The following is a 12,118-nucleotide window of genomic DNA, read 5'->3' as shown; positions in this document are numbered from 1 at the left end:
GCTGGATGTCTGATGGTCACTCTTGTGGAGCTGGATGAAGATGGTCACTCAAGTGGGTTGAAACTGACATTCCCACCTCTCCCTTGAAAAACGGACTGCAGGCATCTTGTGCACAAAGCCAGGCACAGAACTGGGGTGCCAGGGTTAAGGAAAAATGTGCAGCCAAGTAAATGAGTCATGTCAGTAAACAGGTCTCCATTTCACTAGCTAAGGTTGGTACACATGTGCTCAAGGGAAGCCGTGGGACTCAGTGGCCATCGCAACTGGAGAGATGCAGGTAGGACTGATGGGGGCTGCAAAGCTCAATCCAATAGCATGGGTCTACAGTGCTGGACACTCTTTGACTGCAACATTGTCCTCCTGCTGCATAACATCCCCCCAGCCTGCCACAACACCCTCATCTTCCCAACACAGCTCATGCCAGGAGGTCCTCCCACAGACTGAAAGATTTGATTGTCACAGACTCCTTTCCTGACACCAGTTGCATCCTTCCCCACCCATTTGATCTGTTTTACTGCTGTTATGATCTTCTGTGAGTGGCTGCTGAACTAAATGCCTGACTATGCAAAAGTTTTCCTTTAAGGAGGAACACTGTCTGAGGAGATGGCTTCTGTCTTGTGAGTGCACACAGGGGAGAGAAATCACACAACCTTGTAAAGCTGATAGTATAACTGGTTTTTTGGGTTTTTTTTGGCAGCTAGTTGTATGGCTACTTATGGGTTCTGAGAGCAAGGAGACCCACTGCCCCAGAGTAAGGGAAAGTCTCCTTTGTTTTTAGCAAGGCTAGAGGAAATGTGGCATTTTGCTTTGCACTATGCTTTCTGTTAGTTTTCCTCCACCTGCACCTACAGGGCTTTCAGAGATTAACTGCATCCAGATGTACAGAGGACAGACCTGGCTGGTGATCTTGCCCTGAACTGCAAGTATGCAGAAACTGCTCAGATCAGGGCAGCTTGATGATAATTTGCTTCAAAGTACGAGCAGCAGCTTTCCCCATCATTAATTCTTGCACCACAAGCTGGTGTGTGGGAAAGCCCCAGCAGACTCAAAACAGCTTGCTGCTGCCTAGGAGGTCTTGTCACAGTTTAACATGGCAGCGGGCCCACAACACTGCTCCATGACGTTTCTGTTCCTAAAGAGTACTGTGGCCTGAACTGTAGGAGAGCCATACATACCAATGTCACCCTCCTCACATGCACACTTTAAAATCTCCTCTACCCTTCACCTCACATTTTAAGCAATGTCGAAACAATGTTAGTTCTCCTGTGGTAACAGGAATTTTATGCTAACCTCACTTCTGAAGTTCATCCCACTAGCAGACAGCTCAGTCCCAGGTGAACTTCACAGTACTCAAGGGCCCTGCTAAAAAGACCAGCCAGTATGGAAGGGGCCACATTACCTCAGCCTGACTCAGGCAGAGATCTCAATAGCTCGATCTCACATTGTGACTTGAGGAGAAAATTCATCTAGTATAAGGCAGTCCTCCATTTCCTGCAGCACCGCATCTTCAAAGATGAAACTTTCAAGTAATGGCAGCTGTGGTTGTTCAGGCACATACATGCAGCAGAGAAGGGCAAGTCTCTTAAGCCTGCAACTGTGTTCTCCACGCTTGTACCAGTGAGAAAACCCATTGCAGAAGCATTGTAAACACCTCCCCAGTAGGTTATGGTGACAACTGTGTTTCTATATGAAAATGTTATTGAAAAAAATAATAAAGTATTCAATAATCAAAATATTTGCAGTGGTCACAAAGTAAAAAGAAAATCTGCACTCAAATGAGAGTGAACAGACTACACATCTGTTGTTACTATAGCTTTTTGCACTGGTATGTACAAACCTTTAGGAAGTTTTGAGGTAAGCTGTAATAAACAGGTGAATAAAACACCAATCTTCTCATGTGTAGTGCTTGTAAGCATTTGTCTGTAACTCTGTCACTTTATTCAAGGGAGACGCATCAGAGAGGACTAAGTGGGCAGATGGCACCTTTCTGACAAGCTCTGCTCAAAGAGCTTAGAGGAGCACCTTGCTCAGATTCCCCTTCACCAGTGCCGCAGAAGGCTCTGCTGTGTTTAAAGTCAGTCCAGACCTGTATTACCTCTCTGCTTTACGGAGCCTCTTCCACTAACTGCAGCACCTCCTGCCTCAGTTTTACAGCAGCTGCTAACCTGACTGGAAAACTGCCCTTACACCTATATTTGGCCCAGACAGCCTGGGAATGGCTTGGCTCAGAGCTGGCAGACCTTGCCCAAAGAGTTGCCATTGTTCCTCCCATAGCTGCTTGCAGCCAGCCTGCTGAATGTGGGTAAGAAGAAAGCAAGAGGAACTTTCCTTCACTGCAGAGAAAGCTCTGCTTTCCACTCAGCAAAATCCTTACTGTCTCCTCAAAGGTTGCACTGCTGTCACAACACCCTGCCCCAGAGTGGGCTTCCCTGCTAAGTAGTCACACTGCCAAAGCCACCCCTGCAGCCCTCGGGCAGACCTTCATCCTCCTCAGTGGAGCTCTGCTCAGCCCCTATGCCACAGCTGCCAAGTGAGACAGATGCACCCTGCCCACCCAGGCTACCAGGAAGGGGGATTGAGCCAAAGGGAGCTCCAAGGTGGCTTCTGCAGAAAGCAGGGAGATGATACGTGGAAAGGCGATGTCACCACCATCCACAGCACAGCCTCTGCACCTCCAGTCCTGGACTGTGCTCTGCAAACAAGGCTCCAACAGACAAACCAGAGGAAGCCCTGGTCTCTGATGAAGGCAACCCCAAAGATGGGAACATGAAGACCCTCACAACAGCACACTGCTCTGCATTTCCTGCAGAGCAACCAAGTCTCCCAGGAGACAGAGCTGGGTTCCAGCAGAGCATCCTGCTACGCACACACAGTGATCACAGGGCCGTGGCAGGCAGTGGAGCATGCATGGGTGAGTGCAAGTAAGGGAACGCATGAATGAACGTGTGCCTGGGAGTGCTGCAGAGAAGGGGCTCCCCCGATGCCCACACAAACCTTCCAGCACCTCGCACACACTCTCTCTCTGCTGCAGTCCAGTGGAAAATCATGTGGAAAAATACAGGCACAGGGTCAGGTCTTGAAATTTGTCTTTTTAATAAAAAGGCACCTATAAAACAGGTCAATACATTACAGGCAGCACAGATACCCAAAAACAAGCCTAAAAATTGTTTCAAATAAAAACCAATAAGATGTCTTCACATATTGTATTTATATATTTATATTTATATATATATTTATATAATGGTACAAAATGACTGGGGAAGTTTCTCCATGGGATGACAGAGAACAGGTCAGTCAACTTTACCTCAATGTGAAAGCTAATTCCAGATGTGTGAATATCCAACATACTGAAAGATGGTTTCCCAGCATTTGCTTTTTTGGAGCTGGAAAAACATGGCAAAGTCATGGCTAAAAGATGGGCAAACCTTCTACTGTGATTAGGCGGAGTCAATACACAGAACTCAAGGTGAGGAGCCGAGCAATAAACTACAAGACACAAGACTAGACACAGGTCACGGCAGCGGGCAACCAGCTGATGGCAAACCTTGCCCGAGTCTAACAAGGACTGGCTGTCACTGAGCCTCCAAAGGAACTCCTGCCACACTGCTGTTCACAGACATGGTTGGGAGCAGCGCCCAGGGCACAGGGGTGTTAGGCAGCATTTCTTCTCACCATTGTTCAGCCATCACAGTGGTAGGGGTAGGGCTGGCTCCAGGGCAGTAAGATTTTGCAGAAGAGCACTAACTGCTGCTCCAGAGTCCTCAGCTCTGACCTAGCATCAGGACCCCTTCTATATCCAGGGCTGCTGAGTCAAAAGGCTTATTGGTCACTGAAGGACAGGTCTTCCTCCTGTTGCCAGGCAGAAATAGCATCACAATGCCATGTCCCTGTGAGCACTCAGCACTAGTCTTCTGAGCACTGCACAGCATGTGCCACAAGCCTGCAGGCTCCTGCTGATACAGGGACAATGCGCTGCTGACACAGTGAGGACTGCAAGCCCCAGGCAACTTCTGTGTCAGGCTGGGCAAAAGGGACAACAGGGAAAGTACAAACACATGGCGAGCTCAACCAGGCTAAAACAACAGCTATCTACAGGCAAACAAAAAAATTTCCATATAGAAAATGTTATGGCTTCAAATTAGCCAAGACTTGCTGGTAGGTGATGAGCAAAGTTTGGGACTATAATTGGTATTTGGATGTTTATGAGAAGCTACCAGCAGCCAACAGCCTGAAGAGCAGCCAAGAGAAGCTACAGCCTTTCAGGCAAGTCAAGCTTAGAAAGAGCTACATCTGTTTGAGCCACGTCCTCCAGCATGAAACACACACTGAAAGGATCAAGAATCCAACCAGCTAACAAGTCAGGTCCAAAGCCTGAGCTGAAGATTATTCTTCTGCTCCAACTGTCTCAGCAGGAAGGAGAACTTCTCATGATTGTTCCTGTTTAACCACTTCAATCCATGTTACTTGCTCACATTTTATACAACAAACCCCTACAAAGCAGGAGACTAGAGCAGGATCCTTCCTCAGATCCAAACCCATGCTTCTCACCCAGCACTACAAAATGCCCCAAAGCTTCAGTGTATTCCTAACTGGACTTTATGATTCCATCTTCTCACAGACTGGATCAAGACAACTGCTGGGCTGACATTTCAGAACCCACCCGCCTTTCAAAACAGCTTGCAACCTGATAAAAAGCGTTGCTGTTCACCCACTACTTGGCAATCTCCCTTTCCAAAGCCCTCTCCTCCTGGCAACAGCAAGTTGGGAAAGATGAGCTCTGTTATAAGAGAGGTAGTGTGTTAAGCCTGGCTCTGCAGAGATAATCCTCCAAGCAGTGTTCCTCCAGCAATTGTGTGCCCCAGGTTCACCACTGGATACTGGAATTGCAAGTCCTCATAGAGGTCCAGAGATACTGTGATGTGTGCAGAAATGTGCATGCATCATGACACATTCCGCTCTGTGAAAAAACATGGGAAAGACCATCAGAGCTGCATGCAGGAAGACCTTATGGAGTACAGGATGGAGAGGGTGGAGTGCACCCAGAAAAGTCAGAGTTGTCCAAATGGCATGCTTTTCCCAGCCTAGGAATGAGAGATTGCAACTCAACTTTGGCCTCTTCTGTCTGAAGCACAGGACAGCCATGCTGCTGACACTGAACGCTGAAGTAGAGTATTGCACTCAAGGACAGGTCCTCTTCAAGAGCAGGGACCTCTCCTGTGCCACAGGGCAGGGCTGCTGCCAGTAGCTCAGGTTATCATGGAGTGAAGACTGCCTGCAAAACTCTACAAATGAAGGACTGATAAGCACAAGGAAAACCTGGGAAAGCCTTCAATGGCAGGGAAGCAGGACGCAGTGGTGAAGGGTAATGGATGGGTAATAGACTGGTGTAGGAAGGCTGCAGAAGATCAGGGTTCCCAGCTAGCCTCTCCTGGAAGCACTGGAATGCATCACCTCACTCACCTCAAAGCCCATCTGTCCCTACCCACCACAACATCTTGCCTACAGGGGACATAGCATGAAGGGAAGAGAAGGGAGTAGAGGTGACAGAGCTGATCAAGACCTTCAGGTCCAGCATGTTACCGTCTGTGAAGCCCAGATTCTTCACGCTTCTCCAGTTGAAGGGCCGGCATCCTTCCTGTCCCAAACACAGCAGCTTCTCCAGAGAGCAGCAACAGCTGCATCCTGTAAAACTGTGGCCTCTGCCCTGCCAGATGATCACCGCTCCAGCAGCATTTCACTGGGGCTATAGCTTGGCGGCCTCCCCCGGCCCAATGGCCCTTGGTCAGTGGTTGTGTTGGTGTACTCAGCATAGTATCCATGTATCCATGGGATCTGAGATCTGCACGACACTGCACCACCCCCTCTCCACACACATGCAAAACCATTCAGATTTGTGAATAACACAGGTCTGACAGAGTCACTCTACAATGGGATCTCTCAGCACCCTGTGCACCCTGGGGATCTTCCTGCCTCCCCCACGGAGAGATTTCAATCCTTGTACACTGTTGCCTTTAGCATGTTTTTCTCTTTCTGTTTTTTAAAACGTGTTTTGAGGCTTCTATTAAAACACAGAAATACAGGACAATTAAAAACCAGCACAAATTTTGCCTTTCCCAGCGACCTATTTACAGCTAGTTCCAAAAACCCTCTTGCACATTTTGGTTGCTTAAAAAGGAAGGACAAAAAAAAAGAGAGAGGAAAAAAGGGCAAGAAAAACACTAGACGGAGGAAAACCGTAAGTGAAAACTTTACAAACTGCCACAAGATCTGGATGTCCCTGGTTGCCACGCAGGGTTCAAAGTAACAGCCCCACTCCCAGCCTCTTCACCCTCCCCTTCCCAAAAAAAGAAAGGAAAAAGAAACCCAATTCACATCAAGTTTACTGCACATCTGGTTTGCTGTGTAGAGGCAAATCCGATATGAAAAGCATCCCACGTGGTGTCCTCCACTGGCATTGGCCCCCAACCCGCCCCCAGAGAAAGGTTTAAAAATGTTTGTAGGCGCAGCCCCATCCCCGCCCCAGCCCTGAGCGCCAGTCAGGGTTAAAAAGGCAAGTTCGCCATGTTCCCAGGCCCAGGGATATAACTCATCTGGCTGTCCAGGGAGACACTCCTCTGCCTCATCTGGTGTGTGACCATGAGGTTCTGCTGAGGTGGGGGCCCCATGAGAGAGCCCTGAGGTGACATCATATGTCCTGTCTGGGCATACATCTCCCCTGACACAGACATGCTTCTCTGCTTGGCCTGCATCAGCATGAAATTCTGCTGGGCCATCAGGCTCTGCTGCGGAGACATCATGCCCTGGTGCATGCTATTGCCCATCATGCCTTGCTGGGGCGGTATGCCTGTCCTGCCCAGCATGGGCACTTGTCCGGGATGGCACATGGGCATGCTGAGTCCCCTCTGCACACCCTGCTGCCCGGGGAGGCTGGGAGCATTCATACCTGGACGCACGGGGGGCTGCTCAGCCATCATGTTCTGCAGGTTCATGAGGTGGAGGTTGGAAGGCTGAGATTTGGGTGCCTGGCTGTCGCTCTTGGGGAAATACTGCAAGGTGCTGCTTGGCTTCTCTGATGGGATGATCCTGGACAGGTCAAACTCCGGGATCCCCGTGGGCGTGGGGCGGATGACCTCACTGAGCTCGGGGTCGTTCAGCACCGACGCCACCCCAGGAAGCACGGGCGGGTAGGGGTCACCAATCCGAGGAGGGATGTTCTTGCCCATCATGTGCTGCTGAGGGGGCATCTGGCCAGGCTGCTGGGAGGGAAGGTCCTCAGGTGGCAAGGGCATCCCTGGTGGGTAATGCTGCTGCATCCCAGGGCCACCTCCTGCACTGGGGGCCATGGGCATGCCTCCGGCAGGAGATGACATGGCATTGTGGGGCTGCTGCATGCGGGGGAACACGAGCTGGTTGGAAGGAATCATCTGTGAACTGTTGGGCACAGGGCCACACTGCTGGTTCAATGAGTCCTGGGGACCCGGGGGCAGCATCATGGGGTTCTGGGGGGGCACGCCCGCCCCTGGCCCACTTGGATGCATAGGAATGTTGGAGCCCAGAGGGTTTGGGGAGGACATCATAGAGGTGGGGGGTGGTTCGTGGGAAAGGGGCTGCTGACCAGGTAGGTTCATTCCCATGGGGCTCTGAGCAGATCCAGGCCCCACAGAGTTCAAGTGCAGTTGATTTGGCTGATTCCCCGTCACGCCTAAGGACAGGAAAAAGAAAGAAGAGTTAACCCTTCCTACAGACTTTTCAGGGCTGTAAAATCCACATCCTGAGAGCCTGCCAAGCAGTCCTGCTCAGAATGCCCTGAGAATGGAGCATGATGCTCAGAAAGCAGCTCCAAGATGGGCTTACAAAGCACCAACATCAGGAAAAAGCGTCTCCAACTCCAGCTCCTCAAGCCCACAAGCACCAGAGGGCTCTCCCAGCCTCATCCAGTCCCATGCTAGATTTGTAATTTCTTACATTCCCCTCATTTTAGAGTCCTGACTGGCTCTGTGTGTGCCTTACACCATGGTCTCATCAGGGCTCTCAGCTACCTGAAAGGCAGCAAGGAGTGACCCTTCACCCCTGCCTGCCACAGGGTTTGCCACCCAGCAAGCTCCAGTGACCACACAACCTCGGGTGCTAAGGAGGAAAAAAGCAGAAGAGTCAGCAGCCCAGCACAGGTGCTGTCTGGGCGGGAAAGTCTGTGCCCATCAGAAAAGCAGAGCAGCCATCAGTGCTTGCGGAGGCAGCCAATGCATTTGCATGCCTTGCAGTCAACCTAAGTGACTGCTCAGCAGTGAAAGAGTCAAAAAGTTGATTTTTCATTTCCAAAACTGACAAAAATATTTATCAGATGGCTTTAGACCCCTAAATCAAGTGGTAGAGCATGTTGGAATTCCCCTTTGGGCTGGTCACCAGGTGACCAAAAACACTCATTTGCCTAGATGTCCTCACCAGTGCCACCAATTAGTGGCGCGTATCTGGCCTACTGAAGTCACAACTGTGCTACAACACAGCCTTGCCTGTGCAGGCACTTGGGCTCCACTCAAAACACCAGACTCCCAAGCCCCATTCAGAGCATCCCTGTCCCACTGCACAGGAACACAAGGGCTCTAAGCAGGAGACCTCTGCCTGCAAGTTCTGAACCTGACAAAACTCCAGGAGCCATGAAAACTCGGGCCAAATACATCTCCATGGGTAAAGGTAAAAACCTTCCAGGTCTTGTGGAAGAAGGACGCCTCAAGCCAGACCAGCTCATGTCCTTCCACCCAAGCCAAAAGTTGATGGACAGCCTGGGCAGAGGGCAGGGAATTGCACAGACCGTTACAAACAAGGGGAAATTTAAGCTATGTGACATGGCAGTCATGGGGAGATCAGAGTTCCTAATACTTTCTCCACCTGCTGCCTCAGGTCCACTGGCAGCCACAAGACAGTCTGACCCCTTGCAAGCCCACCTCCAGAAGTAGATACCTGACATACTTCCAGGTGGGAGCATAGGCCTGTCTGGCAGCAGCTCATCATCAGAGGTGGCGATGGTCTTGATGGCATTGTGGTAAAGTGGTGTGGAGCTGGGCATGGCATACTTGGACATCTGGGACATCATCAGTGAGAGGGGGTTCTGGGAAGGGGATGGATCTGGAGAGGAAGTAAAAGGCATGTTTGGATTCATGGTGCTAGAGGTGTTGCTGGCTGGTGCAGAAGAGCTGCTCCGAGGCCCAGAAGGGAGAGAACCTGCAAGAACGAGAGAGATCAACTTAGTATTGTTCACATGCAATGGCTTGCTCCCACCAGAGAGCAACCCTGACCTCTGGTCACTGTGACCAGAGGAGGCTGCAAAGCACAGAGCTGGCACAGTGCAGCACTCTCTGGACTCTGAGAAGGCTCATGCAGAGAAGACCCTGCTCCAGAGCAGTGACAGACTTCCACTGAAACCTGCCCCTGACTGCCCAGCACAGACACAGCGTTTGCTGCATGTGTCACAGATCTACCTGAAAAGGCCCTGTTTGGACTTCTGGGAAAACATACTTGCTCTGTGAGATGCAGAGCCAGGCACAGGAACACGGCTTCCTGTTCCAGAGAGAGCTTGTGGGCTGGAGAGAAACCCCGTCCACACACTCATCAAAACTAAGCACAGACATGCACTCGCATACAAGACACCCAGCATACCCTGCTCCAGTGCTCCGATGGAAGCAGATGAGTTCATATTGAGAGTCTGCTTGCTCTGGTTGACTCCTGGGCTGGGCATGGTGGCTTTGGGAGATGGCACCCAACCAGGGGAAGAAACAGCCATAGAAGGGGACTTCAGGCGGCTTGGTGAGCCAGTTGGAGACCGGACGTTGAGGGAGGAACTCATCACCTGGGGGGACTTGAGGGATCCAGACTGGTTTGAAGGTGGCATGCTGATCATCTGCGAGGGTGTCTGTGGGGACTTGAGACTGGCAGATGGGGAGGTGACCAGTGGCGAATGCACCTGGCTAAGGGTGGGAGACTTGAGGTGACCCATACTGGGGGAATTCATCTGGTTGATGTTGATGGTGAGGTCAGAGGGCCGGCGGCCCAGCCCCCGGGAAGGTGCTGGGTGCATGTTGGCCAGGTTTCCCCCTGGTGTGGGAGTGGGATTGGAGGCTGGAGGCAGAGGAATGTGGCTGAGTCTGGTGGTGCCACTGATGCTCCCAACAGACATGGTGCCCTGCTCAGGGCTAAACATGTCTGAGCCACTGCCCATCTCCTGGGGCAGGCTGGGATAAGACCCTTGCCCTGTCGAGAAGCCTTGCTGTCCTTGGTTGGGGAACTGTGAGGGAATCATCATTTTCTGGGGTCCTGTTAGTATTGCACCGCCATTGCCATTCTGAGCCCTAACCCTGGCCAGCTCCTCAGGGTTCATGCCCTGGTGGGTCATCATTTCAGCGCCCCTCATCTTCTGGGACATCATCATCTGCTGCTGTGGGGTCATTTGGACATTGAGGTTCATGTTCATGTTCATATTGACATTCATGTTCATGTTGAGGTTGCCAGGGCCCATGGGTGTGTCCATGTCCCGAAGGCCTGACTGACTCATAGGAGGGCTCAGCATCCCCCGAGTGCCTGCAAAATCCATTCCCATTGGGGCACTGCTCAGGGTCTCACCCGTTATCTGCCCAGCAAACATGGATGGATCCATCTGCCTGTGAGCCTGCATCATCCTCTCCATTTCCATGCCCTGGCTCATGGAGTTGTTGGATATCCCCATGGGCCTCTGCATTGCCACTGGGCGTTTCTCCATGAGCTGATGCCGCAGAATCTCCTCTCTGGCACGGGGATTCATAAACCTTTCTGGGTCTCCTTGCCCTGGTGGGTAGGGCAAGGTGCCTTGTGGAAAGTTCCCAGGGCCTCCCATAGGAGACATATCATCGCTCCATCCCATGCTGGGCCTGACTGGCCTCTGCAAGGCATTCATAGGCCCAAGAGCATCCAAGGGCATGTTCTGCATCCCTCCAAAGCCAGATACTCTCTGCATTTGATTCCCAGGGAACCGTGGGCCAGGGAAGGGTGGCCCTCCCCGCAGCTGCAGAGGATCCTGCACATCTATGGGTCCCCGCAGCTGGCTGCCCATCCCTGGTGGCCACTGCTCTCCAGGCTTGCTGTGATAGGGTGGTGGAGGCCCACGCATCATCATGCTCCCCATCGACTGAGGAATCATGATCTCCTGCATGGGCCGGCCATGGATGCTGATCTGCTCCTCTTTCCGTCGCTTTTCCTCGTAGTACTCTTCCTGCAACTTCCTCCAGGCCACTTGCTCCGGTGTCAGGCTGTCCTGGTTCAGCCGCTGCATCATCATGTTCATCTGCTGTCCCATGTCAGCGCTAGGGTGGTGAGGCACCTCATGTTCCAGGCTGGGCCCACCAAGGCTCTGGGTCTGGGAGATCATGGACTGCAGAGGCTCTTCATACTTCTTGATGCTGGCAGGGGGCGCGGGGGGCTGGGCAGGGGCAGCCTGTGGCTGAGGGGCAGTCCCCCCCTCACCTGCATTTTGGCTGGACTTGAGGAAGGGCTCAGCCTCCCCACTGCGCAGCAGCAGACGCTCAATGTCTCTCAGGGTCTGCAGAGAACGCTCTCGGTGCTCCAGCTGCTCCTTTGAGAGCCCTTCTGAGTTCATGGTGGTCCTGGGGCCCAGGCCTGCCTGCCCATTCCCCGGCATCCCTGGGCCCTCTCCAAGGAGGCTGGAGCTGGGTGTGGCAGAGGAGTCCACCTGCCCAGGCTGCATGGTGCTGGCAGATGCAGTGGGCGTATTTGGATGGTTACTTCCAGGCTGGTTGTTGCTGCTATTGTTCCCCAAAGAGTTGGGAGTCAGATCTCTCCGGCCATCTTCACTTGTCCCTTCCTGAGGCAGGCTGCTGGGCGCAGGCAAAGGTGTTTGACTGATGGCCTGAGGTGGTGGGGCTGGAGGCTGTGGTGGGGGAGGCTGTGGCTGTGGTTGACTTGCTTGAGGAGCCAGTGGCTGGGACTGTGGAGTATTGGCAGCAGGAGGGTTAATTGGAAGTGGCTCAGCAACGCCCAGCACTTTAGGAGCAGGTGGTGCCTGGCAGAGAAAAGGGGAAGAAACTTGAGCAGGGAAAGATCCTAGGAAGGTATTCTTCCCTGCACCCTGCAG

General features: G+C 52.1%; 1 protein-coding gene across 3 annotated transcripts in view; it reads right to left on the bottom strand.

Annotated features, from left to right (window-relative positions):
* Nucleotides 1–3,069: 3,069 nt before the first annotated feature.
* BCL9L (BCL9 like) overlaps nt 3,070–12,118 on the bottom strand; it is a 62,826-nt gene continuing 53,777 nt past the window's right edge. For 2 of the 3 annotated variants that reach the window (XM_054517080.1, XM_036397374.2), the window contains exons 6-8: nt 9,655–12,046; nt 8,959–9,219; nt 3,070–7,702 (exon numbers count right to left, since the gene is read on the bottom strand). In XM_054517080.1, coding sequence (XP_054373055.1) covers nt 6,543–7,702; nt 8,959–9,219; nt 9,655–12,046 — 3,813 coding nt within the window. In that variant the 3' untranslated portion in view covers nt 3,070–6,542. The remainder of the gene's footprint in view (nt 7,703–8,958; nt 9,220–9,654; nt 12,047–12,118) is intronic. The other variant, XM_054517081.1, reaches the window with a different exon arrangement.

Source organism: Molothrus ater, chromosome 22, assembly GCF_012460135.2.
Source record: "Molothrus ater isolate BHLD 08-10-18 breed brown headed cowbird chromosome 22, BPBGC_Mater_1.1, whole genome shotgun sequence".
Taxonomy (NCBI): Eukaryota; Metazoa; Chordata; class Aves; order Passeriformes; family Icteridae; genus Molothrus; species Molothrus ater.
This window is presented reverse-complemented; position numbering and strand designations above follow the sequence as displayed.